The following is a 24,037-nucleotide window of genomic DNA, read 5'->3' on the forward strand; positions in this document are numbered from 1 at the left end:
TCTTCTCTCTTCCTTCCTTAGCATATCATGTGACTTTGGCTTGTTTCCACACTCTAACAGTTCTATCCAGTTGCCTCCACTTGTTTAAATTCGTCCAAGACTTCAGGCAAGATATTTAAATCAGTCTCACACCTTTCCTTGCTTCAGTTTTCAACGTGAGAAAGTATGCAGCTGTTTGTGGACTATGCAGACCCTCAACTTTACTCTTAGATACTCCCCACTGTAACTCCATTTGTAACCACTGAGAAGGAAAGACTATCAACGGTACAGTTACGTCCACGTTAGAAAGAGGCCACACAGCTGAAGACCGTAATATGTCGTACGAGGAGATTACATTCATGTGGATACAAAGAGGCCATAATGCAGTTGAACGTGGCAGTTCAAGAAACGTGACGGTGTTGTACGCTCCAAAGACCCAAATGAATTGAATCATATCAAAGGCTTCTAGTCGTCCATTTAAATCTACATGTTTCCACCTAGAACTAAATCTAACACAAAGAAATTTTATGAAACTGACCAAACAAGTCATGATTTGGACTTTCACATGCTCATCTTCGCCAACGGCCATTAAATCTCCCACGTAAAACACCACATTACCCATAAGAGACATCCACTCTAGTTGTATCTTCTCCTTCCTTTTTCCCAGAAAAATATCGTCAAGACGCATGGGAGCACATACGTGTTGATGGCGACAATAAGACATATCAACTCCAAGAATGACGAAATTTTGCAATGATCCTCTTGAGAAATACACAAGCCAAGTAGAACTCGTGGGATAAATCACAAACATTACGTCCATAAAGGAAACTTCACTAGATAACTTAGCCACTGTTTGGAACACTACCAACTTGTGTAGGCAAATTGGACTATACAGATGAACAATTTCCTTGTTTGGTACCACTGGATCCATTGTCTTTTCCCTAGGAAATAAAGGACCTTGTATGCCTCTGAACGAAACATGTGTAACTCCAAGGCTATCGTACAACGTTCCTCCGTCGTATTTCCATGAACGTTCACACACTCTTAGGTGTGCAACCATCGACTTTGCACCAAGATATGTTGATGTAGCGAGATTTATGTCCTTCAAACCAGTCAGCTGACTAGCAGTGATGACTCTATGCAACCCATTCTCTATTCCTAGAGATTTTTTTGAAACTATCCATTCCAGCGGACCACTCATGGTATCACAACAAAACTCATCATTCATAACAACCCTTGTTTTATTTTGTTCAGCAGATTTACCACAAACAAAAACTGTTTGTGAATTTGATGACTCTCCTTGATAACCAAGACCCATTGTTGACTTCTATGTTCTTCCCATGCTTAAAATCTTGTCTAAACTTGCAGATCCTTTATTTAACATGCGAAATTTCTTATGTGTTTCGTTCAATATATACTCCAAATTCCTGTTCTTCTCTTTTTCTAACACAAGAGCTTCCTGAAGATAAGTTATCTTGTTTTCCAATGCATGTTTCCCAATCAAAGATAGTTTACTTAAATAATCTTCTTGATCATGCTCTGGCTTGAGAATATGCCATGTTTCGTCAGACAACTTCGTATACGTAGGGCCATTGGTTAGTTTTTTATGTGTTGCCACAAGATCTACATACAGTATGTGTGTTCCTTATGCCAACCCCGATCTGGTGGCTCGTGATGAAATTGTCGATGGCCATCCTTTTCCCCCAGACCATGATTCATATGCTCCCTACTGCCACATATATAACCCTCATCAACTACCACGTGAACATCACATCTGTTGTTGTCGCCTTGAATGTCATCGTCATCATTGAAAAGTGGATCCATGTAGTAGTGGGAATCTATAAATACTTCAGCATCAGAAACATCATAGATAGGTTCATCGGTCAGATAACAGCCCTCCACGTCGCATGTGAGAATTGTCTCTCTTGTCATATCATCATTAATCTCATGAATATCAATTGGGGATAGAAACTTCCTTTGAGGAGACGTGTCTCCTTCTTTTGTCTTCACGTCTAAATTATGACATGGCTCCCTGCAAAAATCATCGTCATAATCATCATATATTGACGCCCCGACGAAGTCTCTAACTTGATCGTGAGGATCCTCCAATTCATGAAGTTGATTCTGGTTTTGGTTTGTTTTTGCAGATAAATTGTTGCTAATAACATCATCTTCTTCATCCTCCTCAAAAATTTGAGTAGTACGTCGTTTTTGCTGTTGAATAAAAACACTGGCAGTAGTTTTGGTGAAGTCACGTAATAACTCTCGATGTTTATGCTGATGTTTAGCTAGTACGCCATCAACGGCAGATGTTATAGCTTGCGATATTATGTAGTTTATAGGATTACAAAGTGTCATCGTCTGAGATGACATTGGATCGAGCCCTAATTAAAAATAAAGCTCCTGGATTTTGATACCAACTAACGGAGCGGAAGTACCGTTTAGTAACCGATAACACGATGATCCTATTTAGTCTGAGAATGCCTAAGAACAAAGTCTTCTTGTGATCGTTGAGAACAACTTTGTTCTAGCCGATTGCAAGGATTCAAGATGTTGTAAAACAAAGATTTAAGCTTTTATAAAATAATAATCAAAGTTGTGACTCTTACAAATCAAGAGCTCACTATTTATACTAATAAGAAAAGGCCCAAGTCCTTAAGGATTAGGATCTAACCTTCTATCCTAAAGTCTTTAATCATTATCTTTCTAATATTAAGAATACTAATGTTTATCTGGAACAAAAATAAAAAGGAAACTAGAAAATTAAAACCCAATAGAAATAAGATGTTACGCTGCATCAAAAAGGCATCCACAGGCATACTGTGGTGGCTGCTGTAGTGCAACCTAGTCCATTATTAAGAGTAAACTTTAGAGATAACACACAAATTTTCAATAGTGTTCTAATGCCATCACTCTTTATGTGTTAACATCATTAATCAAGATAACTAAAGAAACAAGATTCTTGCATATATTCATGAAACCAACCTGCAAGACTCTTTTGGAGATACTATTTCCTTTATTATCTATCCTTTTGGCTGTAACTAATGAAACAAAACTAACATGATGAAGCATTAGGAGTTACCAGTTTAAAATTAAAGCACCAGCGTCAGGGATTGAATTATATCATCTGCCTCGTCAGTGGAAATATATGGAAAAGCTCTGTTAACTGCCTGCAATAAAAGGATTAATCAGGTGAGCTGTAAAGTCTCAAAGCTCTGTTAAATTACATAAGGTATGCAAAAAATAAGCTTTAATAAGCTTAACTATTGCATACCTTATGTAATTTAACAGAGCTTTTCCAACGGTACAGTTACGTCTCCTTTGTGGCTCAATCGAATCTGACTCAAAAAGTTGACCTGTGAAATTTACAATGGCTAGTAAGCATGCATGGCTGAAGATAACAATTTGATAATTTCAGTAGGCGATAAGCGTGAATGAGGACAATACAGCGTGGTACTTTGCACGTTACCCAAGATGAGGACGACAGAGAAAGGAGTCAACTTCATCAATCCACCACAGCCTGCAGAAAACTTAACTATACGTTTTAAGCGAAAGAGAAGAATCCAAACAACCAAATCTATACTATTAAAACATAATTCTTCTTAGAATTATTATGCCCCTGATTTTTTCGATTAATTACAAAAATTGCTATTACTTTTTTTGAAATTTTAAATGGTTTTCAGCCACATTAATTGCACCAGTCAGAAACAAGTATTTAAAAACCAATTAACAAGTTCATTTCTGCAGTAAAAAAAACTGGGATTCTCAAACTCATTTCGACTTTATTAGAAACTCAATCAGATTATAATCGATTTTGACATATATGATATTTACATTATATTAGCACTTTAGCCATGCCAAAAATCTGAATAAAATTTTTTATTATTACTTTCCGTTTCTTTTTTTTTTGGTAAGACCGTTGAAGAAGTTGGATTACTTGTGGGTGGATTTCACGAATTTATAGACCGAAGCTCATTTAAATATTTGATTTTTATTGACAAAAAAATTAGAAAACCTATTTTAAAACAGTAAAACATAAAAATGCATTCAAATTTTTTGTTTGTATTTCTTTTAATCACCTTTCAAAATATGCTACGAAAATAATATTTGGGATTTAATAGTTTACAATAAACTAAAAATATTAATTAATACAAGGAACTCTTTTTTAAAAACAACTCTTCGGAATTACTTTGTATGACTATAAAACATCAACACTATTAAAAAATTAGTTATCAAATAACACATAAGATTACAATTAACTAATATTTAATTTTCAAAAGAAACAAATCCCGTACTTTTAAAATGCAAGTCATTATATATATTATTATATTTATATCTCAATACATATCATCCTAAATATATAAGACAACTACTACGCATATAACAAAAAACAATTATAAAAATATAAATATATGTTATAAAATAATATATTTAAGAAATAGATAATCCCACGTTTTGAAAGCGCGGATCAAAATCTAGTAACTAAAAGCCATAAAGATCGAAATGCCACACCTCTTCATATTAGGATATCAGCGAAAAGATTTGTTAGGTGAGTAATCAGCATTAGATGCACTCTTGTTTTGAGGATCTCCCAACCGTGAAAAGTAAACAATTAAAGGGATCACACAGTTAATAAAATTTGATTACATATAAATATGGGAAGTTGACTAGAATGACTCTAATTAGTTTAGAAATGACTAGAATAACTCTTAAAAAATTAAAATTACTAACAATATTTCTTGGTCAAAAATACCCCTGATTATAGTTATGATCAAAAAGTAATATTACAAAAATGCCATTTAAAATTATTAAAAAAAAATCGACGGCAGATTTATTTAACGAAAAACAAATCTATTTGAAGATAAATCTGTTAAATTAAACTGTTGTAAAATTTATATCTGCCATGTATTTGATGGCCGAGTTTTCTGTTACAGCAGATGTTTTTAAGCTAGCAGATTTGTGTGGCCAATTTAATAATGTTGAAAGATTTATCTTTAAAAGTCTGTCATATGTAGTAACCGATTTGTTGAAGTTATCAGTTTTTTTTTGGAAGTAGTCAGAGTTTTTCAACAGATATGTTTATCGGTAATAGACATAAATTTTCATGAAAGATATGTGTACCCGATTTAAATTTGCGATCGACTTTTGTATACACTTGGTGGCAGATTTGTTTTATTACTGTCTTTGGCGGCAGACTTTTGTGATAAATTTTAATTACTAGAGTGGCTAAATTCAAATAATTTTGATTTAATCCCTTAATCTAAATTGGATCCGGGTTTAGATTGATTGAATTTGGTTTTAATTAATTTTGAAATTTGGTTTACAATTATTTTCGGTTTAAATTAAGTTATACCAATTTAGAACCTTGGTTTAAACTAATAGATTAGGAGATCTCAATTTAATTAGGTTTTACGTTCTTTGTCGTCTTCTTCTTGTTACCTTTCACTGAACAAAACGTGGTCCACTTTCATGGTGATTTACAATTGCATCTTTTAATTCATATTGACGGAGTGAATTAAGGAAAACATAATTCTCGTATGTGGGAAGTGGAAAGTTGAGAAAACGAAGTGGTTATTTGAAGTAGATAATGAGCGAGGGAACATATTGGTTGCTGCTAATGAAGACACTCGATTTGAAGATTTTGTGAAAATCATACTTGAGGATTACGGAGTAGATTTTGCAGAAAACGATTTGGACCTGAGGTACGTTTTGCCGAAGCGGAATCTACAAAAACAAAGCAACGATACACCACCTGTGAAAATAGGAAATGATCGGCAGTTTCATGCATTCTTGGGTCTTTGCAAAGTTGAGAATGTTCGAGTATGTGTAGAGTTTAAAGTGAAAAAAAATGTTGGGGAAAGAGCTGTCGAAGATCAGAAACAACCCTTAGAAAGAGATGACCTGTTGTGTGAAGACGAAGAAGATACAGACGAAGAGGGTGATCGATTTGATTACTGTGATGATTCTGATGGAGCGACATCCGATGATGAAAACTTTTCTACATACGGTCTTCCACCAAACCATGTAGAAGAAGCCCCGGGATCTTGCACCAATATGATTTATGCTAGACTCCTTAAAACACAAGAAAGAGAGTCTCCAAAGAGTATTGATGATTTGCGCTCATTCAAATTTGCAGTGGGGCAAAGTTACGATTCAAAAGATGAATTGGAGACACGTCTGAAGATACATTCGGTTGTCAAACGTTTCGATTTTGATGTGGATAGATCTACAACAAAATTGTTTCGTGTTAAATGTTGGTTAGCAGGTTGTACGTGGAATCTTAGAGCTTCCCCAGTAGGTGAGTCTTCAAAGTTTACTATCCGAGTATATGTAGATGAACATACCTGCTCTGTAACAGAACGTTCATCTCGTTCCCGACAAGCTACCCCTGAAATTCTTGGACTCTTGTGCAAAGACTATGTTGGTGGGGTTGAATCATCTGTTTTGCCACGTCATGTTTCTAGTGCTATGAATTTGAGCTTTGGAACCAAGGTCAACTACATTTACGCATCTAATATAGTTTCTTGTCTGACCTTTACTTCTTTTTAAATGGGCTACTGTTTTTGTATAATGCAGATGGATTACTGGAAAGCTCGCCGTACACTTATAGCTGCTAGAGATCTCGTAATGGGTTCTTCACAGAATGGATATCAGGAATTACCTACTTACCTGCAGATGATTAGAATGTCAAATCGAGGAACTTTAACTCAACTGGAAGTTGATACAAAAAACAGATTTAAATACTTATTCCTTGCATTCGGCGCTAGCATTGCTGGCTTTCCATTTATGAGGAAGATTGTGGTGGTTGATGGAACGTTTTTGCAAGGAAAATACAAAGGAACGCTTCTGATTGCAACATCACAGGATGATAAATTTCAAATCTTTCCAATTGCGTTTGCTGTGGTTGACACAGAGAATGATGAATCATGGACATGGTTTTTCCGCCAACTCAGCCGTGTGATACCAGATGATGCAGGATTGGCGTTAATCTCTGACAGGCACAAGTCAATAGAGAAAGCTATTGCAGTGGTATATCCATTGGCAAGCAGGGGAATTTGCACATACCACTTATATAAAAACATCTTGTTACGATTCAGAGGGCGTGATTTGTTTGGATTGGTCAAAAGAGCCGCCTACTGTTTTAGGTTAACTGAATTTCAAGCAACTTTCGAGAGAATCGAAGAGTTAAATCCCGATTTGCATGCTTGCTTGGAACGTGCTGATGTACGTAAGTGGGCACGAGCTCATTTTAGAGGTGATAGATATAACCTCCTTACAAGTAACATACCTGAATCCATAAACAAAGCTTTGTCGGGTGCTTGAAGCTTGCCCATTGTTCACCTTTTGGAGTCAATCCGATTAATGATGACACGCTGGTTTGCAACAAGAAAATATGATGCTGAGTTGATGAAGACCTCTCTGACGCGTGGTGTAGAGAAGGTGTTGGAGGTAATATATTTGAATCAGGTTATTTGTTTCGTTAGACTTTTTGCTAATATTTAAAGCTGTAACATTTGCAGGGCAAGATACCTACTTCTAATGTACTAAAGGTTCAAGCAATAGACAGCCATCAATCACAAGTGACAGGAGTCTCATCATTACATGTTGTAAATCTGATTGAGAAGACATGTTCTTGCCGTAGATTTGATTTGGAGAAGCTACCATGTGCCCATGCTATAGCCGCCGCGGAAGCTAGAAAGATATCACGTATATCACTTTGTCACCGTTACTATCGGAAGTAGTACCTTTACAATGCATATTCCAATGCAGTTATGCCGAAAGATGATGCTGTTCCAATTCCAGATGAAGTTGCAAAGAAAATCTGTTTACCACCTGATGTCCGTCAACCACCAGGAAGACCAAAAAAATCAAGACATAAATCTATTTTGGAGAAAGTTGCAGATAAAAAGCGGCCAAGGAAGGAACACACATGTAGAATTTGTAACCAGACGGGACATAATTCTAAAACATGTCCTTTTAAGTGATTTTTTTGATCTAGGTTAGTGTTACATTCAGTGGTATAATCTTTGGTGTTGCATTACTTTTGCACTTTGATATTTGGTGTTGCATTACTTTTGCACTTTGATCTTTGGTGCTGCATTACTTTTCATTTACTTTGATGCTTTAATCATTAGTTTCTGATTGCCATAATATTATGCAAGGCTTATCAAGTTATACACAATACGATAAAAACTGAAATACTACAAGTACTAAAATAAAATCATCCAAGTTATACATAATACGACAAGTACTGAGATATTACAAAAAAAATCATCCAAGTTATACATAATACGACAACAGACAGCAACATTTAAATCGATCCTTCAACATCAACCTCTTCATAGATCTCAGCTGCCAACTTCATTCTTTGTGCTGGTATGATCTCATCACTTAAGCCATGAAAATTACATCCAATAGCCAGACATTCAATGTACTTCAAAGAGTACACACCACGATCTCCTGGGTCATCATTCCGGGGAACATTCTTGGGCCTACGTAAGGCAAACTGCTGCTCAGACTTCTTTCCTTTTGTTGGAGGCAGCATCTTGTTAACACAACAAGAAAACACATGCTTAGCGAGGAAATTTAACGAGGAAAAACAATCCTCGTAAATTTACGTCGATTTTACGAGGAACTTACGTGGAAAACTAAAGTCATCGTTATTTCCTCGTAACGTAACGACAAAAGTGTTTCGTCGTAAAGTGGATGTAATTTAACGAGTATTTTACGAGGAAAAACTATTTCCTCGTAAATACGACGTAAACTTTGCATGTTATTTATGAGGAAATAGTTTACGTGTATTTAGCGAGGAAATTTTGAATCCACCAACTTTGTAGGTGTTACACGTTTTTTTTTTGCCACCTAATTAATTTTCGTCGTAAATTCATAGGAAAATTACAACTACCAGATTCGAAATTTCCTATAAATATGGATGTTTGAACATCATTTTAAACACACCAACAACAAAAAAACGTGAAAAAATGGCTGGCTCCGGGACTATTTACGAGTTGCGGAAGTGGATGTATATGCATAGAGATGCTAACGGGAGAGTGACGAAAGAATACCTTGCGGGTCTGGAGACATTTATGCATCAAGCAGATTCAACACCGCTCGCCCAAGAAAGTGGTAAGATGTTCTGTCCTTGTCGGAAATGCAACAATTCGAAACTGGCAAACCGTGAAAATGTTTGGAAGCATTTAATAAATAGAGGTTTCACGCCAAATTACTATATCTGGTTTCAAAATGGAGAAGGTTTTAATTATGATCAGAATGAAGCTAGTAGTAGTAATATAAATTTTCAGGAAAAAGAACCGGTTGATCATCATTTGCATAATGAACATAGTTACCATCAGGAGGAGATGGTAGATTATGATAGGGTTTATGATATGGTAGATGATGCATTCGTAGCTCATGATGAAGATAAAGAACCTAATATAGATGCAAAATTTTTTTACGAAATGTTAAACGCGGCAAAACAACCACTTTACAGTGGTTGTAGAGAAGGTCTCTCTAAATTGTTGTTAGCTGCTAGAATGATGAATATTAAAACTGATCACAATCTACCTGAAAGCTGCATGAACGAATGGACGAACTTGTTTAAAGAGTATTTGCCGGAAGACAATGTGTCTGCTGATTCTTATTATGAGATTCAGAAACTGGTTTATAGTCTTGGGTTGCCTTCGGAGATGATAGATGTTTGCATCGACAACTGCATGATCTATTGGGGAGATGATGAGAAGCTAGAAGAATGTCGATTCTGCAAGAAGCCACGATTCAAGCCGCAAGGACGGGGACGTAATAGGGTACCGTACCAAAGGATGTGGTACCTACCAATTACAGACAGATTGAAAAGATTGTATCAATCAGAGCAGACTGCTGGAAAGATGAGATGGCATGCCGAGCATACTCAGACGGATGGTGAGATGACTCATCCATCAGATGCAAGAGCCTGGAAACATTTCAACAAAGTACATCCGGATTTCGCTAGCAATATCCGGAATGTGTATCTCGGACTATGCACAGATGGATTTAGTCCGTTCGGAATGTCAGGGAGACAATATTCATTGTGGCCAGTCTTTCTTACTCCATACAACCTGCCACCGGAGATGTGCATGCAACGGGAGTTGCTATTCTTGACCATTTTAATACCTGGTCCGAACCATCCAAAAAGGTCTCTGGATGTTTTCCTACAACCACTGATAAAAGAGTTGAAGGATTTGTGGTCAACAGGGGTGAGGACGTATGACTGTTCAACGAAGACGAATTTTACGATGCGAGCGATGCTTTTGTGGACCATAAGTGATTTTCCTGCCTATGGGATGTTGTCTGGATGGACTACACATGGGAGATTAGCTTGTCCATATTGTAATGGAACGACAGATGCGTTTCAACTGAAGAATGGTAGGAAGAAAAGTTGGTTTGATTGTCACCGTCGATTTCTTCCCATTGGCCATCCTTACCGAAGAAACAAGAATTTGTTTAGGCACAAAAGGGTTGTGAGAGACACTCCTCCTCCATATCTAACTGGAGAACAAATTGAAGCGCAAATCGACTACTACGGAGCTAACGAAACAGTTCGTTGGGGTGGTAATTGGCATGTCCCTCGTAATATGCCTGATTCTTACGGTGTTCATCACAACTGGCACAAGAAGAGTATATTTTGGGAGTTGCCATATTGGAAGGATCTTCTTCTGCGCCACAACCTCGATGTGATGCATATAGAGAAGAATTTCTTTGAGAACATCATGAATACAATATTGAATGTCCCAGGGAAGACAAAAGACAACATAAAATCGAGGTTGGACTTGCCGGATATTTGCTCAAGAAACGAGTTACATATTAAAAGCAATGGACAAGTTCCCGTTCCGATATTCAGATTATCTTCAGAAAAAAAGTCGGTGTTGTTCAACTGGGTGGCATCAGAAGTGAAGTTCCCTGATGGGTATGTTTCGAACCTCACTAGATGTGTTGAAAAGGGTCAAAAGTTCTCCGGGATGAAGAGGCATGATTGTCATGTCTTTATTCAACGACTACTGCCCTTTGCATTTGCGGAGCTACTTCCAAAAAACGTACATGAAACACTTGCAGGTACGTAGTGTATTATATCACAATAATTTACAAAATAATATATGACTAACAACGTGTTTAATTTTTTTTCTAATATAAAAGGCATTTGAGCATTTTTCAGGGATCTGAGCACACACACTCTTAAAGAAGAAGTTGTGGAACAGCTTCAGGAGAACATTCCCATCTTATTGTGCAACTTGGAGAAGATATTTCCTCCCGGATTTTTTGACGTCATGGAGCATCTAGCTGTCCACCTCCCATATGAGGCATTGCTTCGTGGACCTGTACATTACGGATGGATGTATCAGTATGAGCGAGCCATGAAATATTTGAAGGGAAAAGCAAAGAACCTCGCCAAAGTTGAAGGTTCTATAATTGCTGGAAGTTTGACGGAAGAAGTTTCTCACTTCACATCGTACTACTTTGCGTCAAAAGTACGTACCCGGAGAAGAGCTCCAAGAAGATATGATGATGGTGGTGTTGCGCCAACATATGCAGTTGCTGGTGTTCCAGACATCTTTAGCCAGATTGGGCGACTCGGTGGGAAGTCTAAAGAGGTTTGGTGGTCGAGTGAACAAGACGCTCATAGTGCACACACCTATATTCTACTCAATTGCGAAGATCCATTGATGCGTTATTTTGAAAGGTAACATATATTGACACTTCGAAACACATATAAGTATAATTAATTGTATAATTGCGAGAGATTCATTCCTATAAAATGTGATTTTACAGCCTATTTGTTTCTCAAGTCGAAGAAACATTTCCTGGTATATCCACAAGTGACGTAGACAAAAGGAAAGATCAACACTTCATTAAGTGGTTGCGGAATCAGGTATTAACTCAAACTCTTTTTTCATACATGATCTGTATTTCATTAACATTCTCTTTATTTTTGCAGGTTGATTATGATGACGACGATGCAGATTATCCTAAGTGGTTACACGAAGTAATTCAATCTCCACTTGTAAAGGTCACCACATCACAGATGTATTTCACACGAGGCTATACTTTTCATACATATGAGTATGGTAGACAGTGGGCGACCAGTAACTATGGAATATGTGTGAAAGGGGAAACAGATTTCTACGGGATCTTGACGGAGATTATTGAAGTCGAATTTCCAGGGATACTGAAGTTGAAATGCGTCCTCTTCAAATGTGAATGGTTCGACCCCGTCGTCAACAGAGGTGTTCGGTCTAACAAATTCGGTGTAGTTGATGTCAACGGTGGACGAAGGTACAACAAATTCGAGCCTTTCATCTTAGCTTCACAAGCAGACCAAGTTAGCTTCCTTCCATACCCTCGGATGAGAGATTCAGGTATAAATTGGTTAGCAGTGATCAAAGTTACACCTCGAGGACGAATCATCAGTGGAGAAGAACCACCATTTCAAGAAGAACAGATAAATGAAGTCGAGGAACCTGAACAAGAAATTGATGGCATCCTTCTCATTGATCCGCATAATCACGAGTACGAAGATCTTACCGATGATGCCACAGACGAAGCTGTTGAAGACGAGTTTAATGAAAATGATGATGTTTCTAGTGATGACGAGAATGTCGATGTATCCGATTGATGTATTTGTTTTATGAATAAGATGAGGGAGTTTGTTTTATGAATAAGATAATGTGGGGTTTGTTTTATGAATAATGTGGGAGTTTGTTTTATGAATAAGCAAATGTGGGAATTGTGGTTTGGAATAGAAATAAAGATGGGGTTTGGAATATATGAAGTAGAAAATAAGGAATATGGGGTTTGGGGTTTGGGGTTTCGGATTCTAGGGATTTAAACATAACACTCGTTAATTCCACGTAAGCCAACGAGGAAATAACGACAAAATATTAAAATAAAGAACGCAGGTTCGTTATATCCACGTAAGCACAAATCGTCGTAAAGACCACGTATAAGAAATCGTCATAAATTCCACGTAGGCAGAAATCGTCGTAAAGACCACGTATAAAAAATCGTCGTAAATTCCACGTAGGCAGAAATCGTCGTAAATACCTCGTAAGCCAACGAGGAAATAACGACGAAATTTAAAAATAAAGATGGAGTTTGGAATATATGAAAATAAGGAATATGGAGTTTGGGGTTTGGAATATGGGGTTTGGGGTTTCGGGTTTAGAGGTTTCGGGGTTTGAGGTTTGGGGTTTGGGGTTTCATCTTAGCTTCACAAGCAGGCCAAGTTAGCTTCCTTCCATACCCTCGGATGAGAGATTCAGGTATAAATTGGTTAGCAGTGATCAAAGTTACACCTCGAGGACGAATCATCAATGGAGAAGAACCACCATTGCAAGAAGAACAGATAAATGAAGTCGAGGAACCTGAACAAGAAATTGATGACATCCTTCTCATTGATCCGCATAATCATGAGTACAAAATTTAAAAAAAAAGATGGAGTTTGGAATATATGAAAATAAGGAATATGGAGTTTGGGGTTTGGAATATGGGGTTTGGGGTTTAGAGGTTTCGGGGTTTGAGGTTTGGGGTTTGGGGTTTCAGGTTTGGGGTTTGGGGTTTGGAGGTTTCGGGGTTTGAGGTTTGGGGTTTGGGATTTCAGGTTTGGGGTTTGGGGTTTGGGGTTTGGGGTTTGGAGGTTTCGGATTTTAGGGATTTAAACATAATACTCGTTAATTCCACGTAAGCAGAAATCGTCGTAAACACCACGTAAAAGGATTTAAACAAAACACTCGTTAATTCCACGTAAATAGAAATCGTCGTAAAGACCACGTTGGATGAAATCGTCTTAAATACCATGTAAAAGGATTTAAACATAACACTCGTTAATTCCACGTAAGCAGAAATCGTCGTAAATACCTCGTAGTGTAAAAACTAGAAAAAAAGGGAAAAGGATAAAAATATCAGATTAACATGTGGCAAGACTTCCAGCAATTATAATACGTAAGTCTTGCCCGCATGAATTCTAATATTTTATCATTTTCCTATTTTTTTCAAATATTTATAATTTGAATAGGATTTTACTGAGGAATGTTATTTCAGATAGGGTGTGATTTGGGAGTTTGTGTGTGGTTTGAGAATGAAAGTTGTGGGTATATTTATAGGAAAGCAAGGCTCGTTAATTCCACGTAAGCAAAATCGTCGTTAATACCTCGTATATAAAAACACGGCCCTTTGCGATTCCTCGTAATTTCCTCGTATTGAAAAACACGGGCCTTTGTAACTGCTCGCTATTTCGTCGTAAACTTACGACGAATTTGCGACGATATGTAATCTTATATATACCCCCGAGCGCTCACTCTTTCTTTCCTCTCTACTTCCTCTCCACCTCCTCTCCATTTCGTAGCAATGGTAAGTCTCTCTAATTCCTCTCTAATTTGGTTAGTTTAGGATAGATTAAGTGGTTAGTATAGGGAATTTAGATAAGTTTACGGATTTTATGTTATTTAGTTTTCATTAGGTGGATAATGTTGGGAAATATAGTGTTGATGTTAATTTTAAAAATTTATTTTTTTTCTCAGGTTCGAAAAGGAAGACTTACTGCCCATTACAGAGAGATCTTCGCTGAGCCGGGTAGTCGTTTAGACCCGGCCTCTTCTTCAGCCCCCGGTTCTTCGGGTCAGGAGACTGTGCCCGAGACTCAGTACACTCAGAGAGTCTTTGGGTCTATTTCTTCTTGTGCACCATCGGCTCCTCATGTGCCTTCCCCGATGGCTCATCCGACGATGCCTCCTCCTGTGCCTCCTCCGATGGCACCTCTGATGGCCGCCGATATTCATCCCGATTTGATGGTGCCTCCGAGTGCTCCTTACTTGCAGTACACTGTAGAGGACATTCTCCGTCTGCCAGGCAGAGAAGGTTTACCAGTCATCGACCCCGACCGACCGGACGGAACTTTGTGGTATGTTGCATTAATTTTTTTTTAATTCGTTTAAAATTCTTTTATAACATTAAAAAATAATTTATATTTTAAATTTGTATTTTCTAGGTGGGGGGTTGACGGATGTCTTGCATCGGACGTAACCGACACGATCAAAGGTTACTTCTCCATGGCACATCCGAACTGGAGTAAGACGTCTCACTACGTCAGAAAGACGTGGTTCAAAATTTACGCTGTAAGTTTCTATTAATTAATTATATATACTTTAATTTTTTCATGATTTATATATATACTTTCTAAAAATCTAATTGTTAATTTATTTTTTCCAACAGCAAAAATATAATTGGGCATTGGGGATCACTGAGAAAGTGAGGAAGAAGTTTAACGCGAATGCGAAAGTTCGCTTGTTGGACACGGTCTCCAACTGGAAGGGTGACTGGATAGTGAAGGGGTATGAGCGTGGCAAACCCGCTGAGCTCACCACGGATGTGTGGGATGGCCTCATCCGTTATTGGCGCCTTCCTGATTCCATTAGAATCGCCCAGGCTTGCTCTAACTCCCGTAACACGGTCGATGAGCACGGAAACGGGCCGATGCTTCACACTACGGGCCAAAAATCCCACGCCGGTGTCCGTTTGGAAATGGTAATTAAATGTTTTATTAAATAAATTTTTGAATATATATATTTTTATTCTAACTTTCTTAAATGTTTTTTAGGCCAAAGAGACGGGACATCTCCCGTCTCTTATGGAACTTTACGAGAGGACCCACAAGAACAAGGCGGGCGTATTTGTAGATGGCAAGTCCGAGCAAATCTACAACGACGTGGTTGCTCGGGTTGAAAACCGCCAGACTCAGCTGACCCAGCAGTCTACCGACGGATTACCCGTCACCTTATCCACACTTGAAGTGGATAAGATTTACGAGGAGGTAAATTTTCAAAAATTTTAGTTTTTTATTATTCATTTAATATAACTTTAAATTTTTACTAACAATATTTATTTTTTGTTTTTAAGGTTGTCCCTAAAAAAAAGGGACGGACGTTGGGGATTGGTTCCGTCAACGATGTTCCGAGAGTGACATCGTCTTATGGTCAGCGACGGGATGATGAAGTCACTGAGCAACGTAGAGAGTCCGCTCAGCTGCGTAACGAGTTGGCCGCGACAAAATCTCGTATGGGTGGAGTCGAGGGCTTCTTGGACGTTATAGCAGCCACAAATCCGGAATGGGAGTCCATGTTGAGGAACATGCGACAACAACATCCCATTCGAGGCGAGTCATCCGACGTACATAACGAGGCGGATGTTACGAGGAGGAGTGATGAATTCTACCAGGCGATGAACGACCCTTAGTTTTTTTTTCCGGTTGTTGTATTATAAATTCAAAACTTATTTATATATAAAATATTTTCATATTGATTTATTTTTATTTTAAATTTTAATTTTATTAATAAATTAAATAATTTTAATTATTTTTTAATTATATTTTTAAATTCTGTAAAATAATAAAAACGAAGTAAATTCGTAACTAAGGTACGACCTATTTACGTGGAAACCTTACGAGGAAATGACGACAAATTATAAACGAGTATTTTACGAGAAAACATTTACGAGGAAATAACGAGGAAAGATAAACGAGTATTTTACGAGGAAACACTTTCAAGGTATTTACGTGTAGTTTACGAGGAACTTGTTTCGAGGTATTTACGAGGAAATATAGCGACCTCCTTACGTGGAATGTTGACGTGGTCTTTACGACGAAATGATCTACTTCGTCTTTACGACGAAATATATTCCTCGCTACGTTACGACGAATTAGCGAGGAAATATGTGTTACGATAGATGAGTAACGAGCAAACGTGGTTCCTCGCTAATCCATCGTAAAGCCTCTTTTACGACGAACTCACGAGGAAAACCGCCCTCGTTGAGATTATGTTTTCTTGTAGTGTAAGAATCAAAAGAATCATTTTCGTGAATGGCCTGCACTCTTCCTGCAGGTCCTTATGAGCCTTCACCACATCCGGAATACAATCATATACATAGATTGTTGACTTAAGTAAATCAATGTGTAGAGCAACCCAGTGGTTTCCATTAATATTGTGGCAGAGGAACAAGCTGTCAACATCTTTAAACCACTTCTTACCAGTCACAAACTGCTCCGAGTATTCTCCGTTGAAAGCCTCGATGTACATATCTGACAACTCAATTGAGTTCTTGTCCTGTTTCTCAAAGTCATTAACCCATGATTTCACAAACCACCGATCTAGAAATGCAATTCGACGGGAGGCATATGGAGATGAGGATTGCATGGAACTTCTGTGAAACAAGAGCATTGCTGCGGCAAGGTGCTGTAAAAATAAAAACAACTACTTAAAATCTGTAAGCCATTTCTCTAGTGAAGCCACATAATCAGATTAGAAAAACTCACTGAATCACACAGCCAGCCGTAATTTTCAGTTGGCCAGACATTTCTTGGCACCATTATCTTTAAGTAAAACTTAGCTCTAAACTCACCATAGCCAGATTCCTCTTGGGCCCTAAAATGAAAAAAAAAACAGAGCAATCAAGCACCATGTATATGAAGATAAGATGGAAGATAATAAGCAAGAGAAGACACTTACAAATCTCGCTTAATGAAGTCCATAACTTTCGTCAATTTCTGTGACTCGACCTTAGCAAATGGGTCATAAGACACAGTAGATGGAGTGACACCAGTGATTATACGCTTGACAGTTGAATTCCCTACGAACGGCCATTGCTGAGTCTTCGTCAACTGTGGTTTTCTTCTACGTGTAGGCTCCTCCAAAATTGAAGTAAGTGCTTCGATCGCTTCTCTACACTTTTCACTCTTTTCCCACTGCAAATGCTGCTGCGAGTCTTTTGAAGAGATGGATATGTCATTCAGTTCTGGGATGACAATTGCTTTTTCCTTCTTCACTTTCTTCAGTGGCACTTCATCTTTCTTTCCTTTCTTTTTCACATCAATGGTCTTACACACCTTCGTCTCCATAGCCTTACTTGTTTTTTTCTCCTTCTTAACAACACACTGAATTGGTAAACCATCTTGTGAATTTATCTTCTTCTCAATCATCCATGACTGTGTAGTAGAATACAAGTGTTAGTGATATTAATTAAGAAAATAACAAACAAGAACAGTCTCAGAAAACATACCAAGGCATTGCTAGAATCATCATCCTCTTCTTGCGCAATGGAGTTGTGATCATTGGAGTTAGCCACATCAGTATGAATGTTTACATAAGCCTTCTCTTTCAGATTCTTTATGTCTTCCACCAACATGGTAATCTTCTCCATCATCTCTTTCTCATATAAACCGACCTTAGCATCCACTTTAGCTTGTATGGTTGCATCCAGTTTCTCGCTAACCTTGTCAGCTACATTAACATCTATTCCATCTATTTTTGCACTAAGGTTCTTAACCGATTCAACCAACCCAAGTATAGCAATGTTGTGAGCTACAACCTATAAGCAATTCACAGACCAAAAGAACAGTTCAGCCACATGTCAAAAATAACAGGTTTTGATACTTATTCATTCAGATAGCTACATACCATATCTGATGCGTGACAACCATCAACATGCTCTTTGTCCTTCTTTCGCTTAGTAGAAGTACCAACATCAATGGTATCTGGAACAACAGGTGGATCCACAATATTTTTTCTCTTCCTGGATTTGGTAGCAGCCATTACTTCCCAAAACTTTTCATCAAGCTGACCTTTGAGGATGTCCTGAATCATGTTATCTAGCTCAGTAGACACTTTATGATCTTCCCACTTCGGATATCTATCCTCTATTGCCTTGACAACCATGTGCCTCACACGAATCAAATTAAAATTTAACTTTTTACTAATCATGTATATTATTACACAGATTCGTGAAAAGTATTGGGAAGTAATGGCTGCTACCAAATCCAAGAAGAGAAAAAATATTGTGGATCCACCTGTTGTTCCAGATACCATTGATGTTGGTACTTCTACTAAGCGAAAGAAGGACAAAGAGCATGTTGATTGTTGTCACGCATCAGATATGGTATGTAGCTATCTGAATGAATAATTATCAAAACCTGTTATTTTTGACATGTGGCTGAACTGTTCTTTTGGTCTGTGAATTGCTTATAGGTTGTAGCTCACAACATCGCTATACTTGGGTTGGTTGAATCGGTTAAGAACCTTAGTGCAAAAATAGATAGAATAGATGTTAATGTAGCTGACAAGGTTAGCGAGAAACTGGACGCAACCATACAAGCTAAAGTGGATGCTAAGGTCGGTTTATATGAGAAAGAGATAATGGAGAAGATTGCCATGTTGGTGGAAGACATAAAGAATCTGAAAGAGAAGGCTTATGTAAACATTCATACTGATGTGGCTAACTCCAATGATCACAACTCCATTGCGCAAGAAGAGGATGATGATTCTAGCAATGCCTTGGTATGTTTTTTGAGACTGTTCTTGTTTGTTATTTTCTTAATTAATATCACTAACACTTGTATTCTACTACACAGTCATGGATGATTGAGAAGAAGATAAATTCACAAGATGGTTTACCAATTTAGTGTGTTGTTAAGAAGGAGAAAAAAACAAGTAAGGCTATGGAGACGAAGGTGTGTAAGACCATTGATGTGAATAAGAAAGGAAAGAAAGATGAAGTGCCACTAAAGAAAGTGAAGAAGGAAAAAGCAATTGTGATCCCAGAACTGAATGACATATCCATCTCTTCAAAAGACTGGCAGCAGCATTTGCAGTGGGAAAAGAGTGAAAAGTGTAGAGAAGCGATCGAAGCACTTACTTCAATTTTGGTGGAGCCTACACGTAGAAGAAAACCCCAGTTGACGAAGACTCAGCAATGGCCGTTCGTAGGGAATTCAACTGTCAAGCGTATAATCACTGGTGTCACTCCATCTACTGTGTCTTATGACCCATTTGCTAAGGTCGAGTCACAGAAATTGACGAAAGTTATGGACTTCATTAAGCGAGATTTGTAAGTGTCTTCTCTTGCTTATTATCTTCCATCTTATCTTCATATATATGGTGCTTGATTGCTTTGTTTTTTTTCATTTTAGGGCCCAAGAGGAATCTGGCTATGGTGAGTTTAGCGCTAAGTTTTACTTAAAGATAATGGTGCCAAGAAATGTCTGGCCAACTGAAAATTACGGCTGGCTGTGTGATTCAGTGAGTTTTTCTAATCTGATTATGTGGCTTCACTAGAGTAATGGCTTACAGATTTTAAGTAGTTGTTTTTATTTTTACAGCAGCTTGCCGCAGCAATGCTCATGTTTCACAGACGTTCCATGCAATCCTCTTCTCCATATGCCTCCCGTCGAATTGCATTTCTAGATCGGTGGTTTGTGAAATCATGGGTTAATGACTTTGAGAAACAGGACAAGAACTCAATTGAGTTGTCAGATATGTACAGCAAGGCTTTCAACGGAGAATACCCGGAGCAGTTTGTGACTGGTAAGAAGTGGTTTAAAGATGTTGACAGCTTGTTCCTCTGCCACAATATTAATGGAAACCACTGGGTTGCTCTACACATTGATTTACTTAAGTCAACAATCTATGTATATGATTGTATTCCGGATGTGATGAAGGCTCATAAGGACCTGCAGGAAGAGTGCAGGCCATTCACGAAAATGATTCCTTTGATTCTTAACAAGATGCTGCCTCCAACAAAAGGAAAGAAGTCTGAGCAGCAGTTTGCCTTACGTAGGCCCAAGAATGTTCCCCGGAATGATGACCCAGGAGATTGTGGTGTGTACTCTTTGAAGTACATTGAATGTCTGGCTATTGGATGTAATTTTCATGGCTTAAGTGATGAGATCATACCAGCACAAAGAATGAAGTTGGCAGCTGAGATCTATGAAGAGGTTGATGTTGAAGGATCGATTTAAATGTTGCTGTCTGTTGTCGTATTATGTATAACTTGGATGATTTTTTTTGTAATATCTCAGTACTTGTCGTATTATGTATAACTTGGATGATTTTATTTTAGTACTTGTAGTATTTCAGTTTTTATCGTATTGTGTATAACTTGATAAGCCTTGCATAATATTATGGCAATCAGAAACTAATGATTAAAGCATCAAAGTAAATGAAAAGTAATGCAGCACCAAAGATCAAAGTGCAAAAGTAATGCAACACCAAATATCAAAGTGCAAAAGTAATGCAACACCAAAGATTATACCACTGAATGTAACACTAACCTAGATCAAAAAAATCACTTAAAAGGACATGTTTTAGAATTATGTCCCGTCTGGTTACAAATTCTACATGTGTGTTCCTTCCTTGGCCGCTTTTTATCTGCAACTTTCTCCAAAATAGATTTATGTCTTGATTTTTTTGGTCTTCCTGGTGGTTGACGGACATCAGGTGGTAAACAGATTTTCTTTGCAACTTCATCTGGAATTGGAACAGCATCATCTTTCGGCATAACTGCATTGGAATATGCATTGTAAAGGTACTACTTCCGATAGTAACGGTGACAAAGTGATATACGTGATATCTTTCTAGCTTCCGCGGCGGCTATAGCATGGGCACATGGTAGCTTCTCCAAATCAAATCTACGGCAAGAACATGTCTTCTCAATCAGATTTACAACATGTAATGATGAGACTCCTGTCACTTGTGATTGATGGCTGTCTATTGCTTGAACCTTTAGTACATTAGAAGTAGGTATCTTGCCCTGCAAATGTTACAGCTTTAAATATTAGCAAAAAGTCTAACGAAACAAATAACCTGATTCAAATATATTACCTCCAACACCTTCTCTACACCACGCGTCAGAGAGGTCTTCATCAACTCAGCATCATATTTTCTTGTTGCAAACCAGCGTGTCATCATTAATCGGATTGACTCCAAAAGGTGAACAATGGGCAAGCTTCAAGCACCCGACAAAGCTTTGTTTATGGATTCAGCTATGTTACTTGTAAGGAGGTTATATCTATCACCTCTAAAATGAGCTCGTGCCCACTTACGTACATCAGCACGTTCCAAGCAAGCATGCAAATCGGGATTTAACTCTTTGATTCTCTCGAAAGTTGCTTGAAATTCAGTTAACCTAAAACAGTAGGCGGCTCTTTTGACCAATCCAAACAAATCACGCCCTCTGAATCGTAACAAGATGTTTTTATATAAGTGGTATGTGCAAATTCCCCTGCTTGCCAATGGATATACCACTGCAATAGCTTTCTCTATTGACTTGTGCCTGTCAGAGATTAACGCCAATCCTGCATCATCTGGTATCACACGGCTGAGTTGGCGGAAAAACCATGTCCATGATTCATCATTCTCTGTGTCAACCACAGCAAACGCAATTGGAAAGATTTGAAATTTATCATCCTGTGATGTTGCAATCAGAAGCGTTCCTTTGTATTTCCCTTGCAAAAACGTTCCATCAACCACCACAATCTTCCTCATAAATGGAAAGCCAGCAATGCTAGCGCCGAATGCAAGGAATAAGTATTTAAATCTGTTTTTTGTATCAACTTCCAGTTGAGTTAAAGTTCCTCGATTTGACATTCTAATCATCTGCAGGTAAGTAGGTAATTCCTGATATCCATTCTGTGAAGAACCCATTACGAGATCTCTAGCAGCTATAAGTGTATGGCGAGCTTTCCAGTAATCCATCTGCATTATACAAAAACAGTAGCCCATTTAAAAAGAAGTAAAGGTCAGACAAGAAACTATATTAGATGCGTAAATGTAGTTGACCTTGGTTCCAAAGCTCAAATTCATAGCACTAGAAACATGACGTGGCAAAACAGATGATTCAACCCCACCAACATAGTCTTTGCACAAGAGTCCAAGAATTTCAGGGGTAGCTTGTCGGGAACGAGATGAACGTTCTGTTACAGAGCAGGTATGTTCATCTACATATACTCGGATAGTAAACTTTGAAGACTCACCTACTGGGGAAGCTCTAAGATTCCACGTACAACCTGCTAACCAACATTTAACACGAAACAATTTTGTTGTAGATCTATCCACATCAAAATCGAAACGTTTGACAACCGAATGTATCTTCAGACGTGTCTCCAATTCATCTTTTGAATCGTAACTTTGCCCCACTGCAAATTTGAATGAGCGCAAATCATCAATACTCTTTGGAGACTCTCTTTCTTGTGTTTTAAGGAGTCTAGCATAAATCATATTGGTGCAAGATCCCGGGGCTTCTTCTACATGGTTTGGTGGAAGACCGTATGTAGAAAAGTTTTCATCATCGGATGTCGCTCCATCAGAATCATCACAGTAATCAAATCGATCACCCTCTTCGTCTGTATCTTCTTCGTCTTCACACAACAGGTCATCTCTTTCTAAGGGTTGTTTCTGATCTTCGACAGCTCTTTCCCCAACATTTTTTTTCACTTTAAACTCTACACATACTCGAACATTCTCAACTTTGCAAAGACCCAAGAATGCATGAAACTGCCGATCATTTCCTATTTTCACAGGTGGTGTATCGTTGCTTTGTTTTTGTAGATTCCGCTTCGGCAAAACGTACCTCAGGTCCAAATCGTTTTCTGCAAAATCTACTCCGTAATCCTCAAGTATGATTTTCACAAAATCTTCAAATCGAGTGTCTTCATTAGCAGCAACCAATATGTTCCCTCGCTCATTATCTACTTCAAATAACCACTTCGTTTTCTCAACTTTCCACTTCCCACATACGAGAATTATGTTTTCCTTAATTCACTCCGTCAATATGAATTAAAAGATGCAATTGTAAATCACCATGAAAGTGGACCACGTTTTATTCAGTGAAAGGTAACAAGAAGAAGACGACAAAGAACGTAAAACCTAATTAAATTGAGATCTCCTAATCTATTAGTTTAAACCAAGGTTCTAAATTGGTATAACTTAATTTAAACCGAAAATAATTGTAAACCAAATTTCAAAATTAATTAAAACCAAATTCAATCAATCTAAACCCGGATCCAATTTAGATTAAGGGATTAAATCAAAATTATTTGAATTTAGCCACTCTAGTAATTAAAATTTATCACAAAAGTCTGCCGCCAAAGACAGTAATAAAACAAATCTGCCACCAAGTGTATACAAAAGTCGATCGCAAATTTAAATCGGGTACACATATCTTTCATGAAAATTTATGTCTATTACCGATAAACATATCTGTTGAA

At 37.8% G+C, this 24,037-nt stretch overlaps 4 protein-coding genes across 4 annotated transcripts; 2 read left to right on the top strand and 2 right to left on the bottom strand.

Annotated features, from left to right (window-relative positions):
- Nucleotides 1-5,054: 5,054 nt before the first annotated feature.
- LOC106384455 lies at nucleotides 5,055-7,721 on the top strand. The gene is made up of 4 exons (XM_013824416.3): nucleotides 5,055-5,064; nucleotides 5,564-6,471; nucleotides 6,556-7,008; nucleotides 7,500-7,721. The coding sequence occupies exons 1-4, from the start codon at nucleotides 5,055-5,057 to the stop codon at nucleotides 7,719-7,721; spliced, it is 1,593 nt and encodes a 530-aa protein (XP_013679870.3).
- Nucleotides 7,722-16,821: 9,100 nt separating this feature from the next.
- Nucleotides 16,822-18,637, bottom strand: LOC125582081. Its single transcript, XM_048748575.1, has 3 exons — nucleotides 18,058-18,637; nucleotides 17,508-17,983; nucleotides 16,822-17,423 (listed from the first exon to the last, which is right to left on the bottom strand). The coding sequence occupies exons 1-3, from the start codon at nucleotides 18,199-18,201 to the stop codon at nucleotides 17,279-17,281; spliced, it is 765 nt and encodes a 254-aa protein (XP_048604532.1). The 5' UTR covers nucleotides 18,202-18,637; the 3' UTR covers nucleotides 16,822-17,278.
- Nucleotides 18,638-19,189: 552 nt separating this feature from the next.
- On the top strand, nucleotides 19,190-21,363 carry LOC111203197. Its single transcript, XM_048748576.1, has 3 exons — nucleotides 19,190-19,331; nucleotides 19,406-19,881; nucleotides 19,964-21,363. The coding sequence occupies exons 2-3, from the start codon at nucleotides 19,493-19,495 to the stop codon at nucleotides 20,106-20,108; spliced, it is 534 nt and encodes a 177-aa protein (XP_048604533.1). The 5' UTR covers nucleotides 19,190-19,331; nucleotides 19,406-19,492; the 3' UTR covers nucleotides 20,109-21,363.
- Nucleotides 21,361-24,027, bottom strand: LOC106378272. The gene is made up of 4 exons (XM_013818426.3): nucleotides 24,018-24,027; nucleotides 22,611-23,518; nucleotides 22,074-22,526; nucleotides 21,361-21,582 (listed from the first exon to the last, which is right to left on the bottom strand). Exons 1-4 carry the CDS (start codon nucleotides 24,025-24,027, stop codon nucleotides 21,361-21,363), a joined length of 1,593 nt encoding a protein of 530 aa, XP_013673880.3.
- Nucleotides 24,028-24,037: the final 10 nt, after the last annotated feature.

This window comes from Brassica napus, chromosome C2 (genome assembly GCF_020379485.1).
Source record: "Brassica napus cultivar Da-Ae chromosome C2, Da-Ae, whole genome shotgun sequence".
NCBI lineage: Eukaryota > Viridiplantae > Streptophyta > Magnoliopsida > Brassicales > Brassicaceae > Brassica > Brassica napus.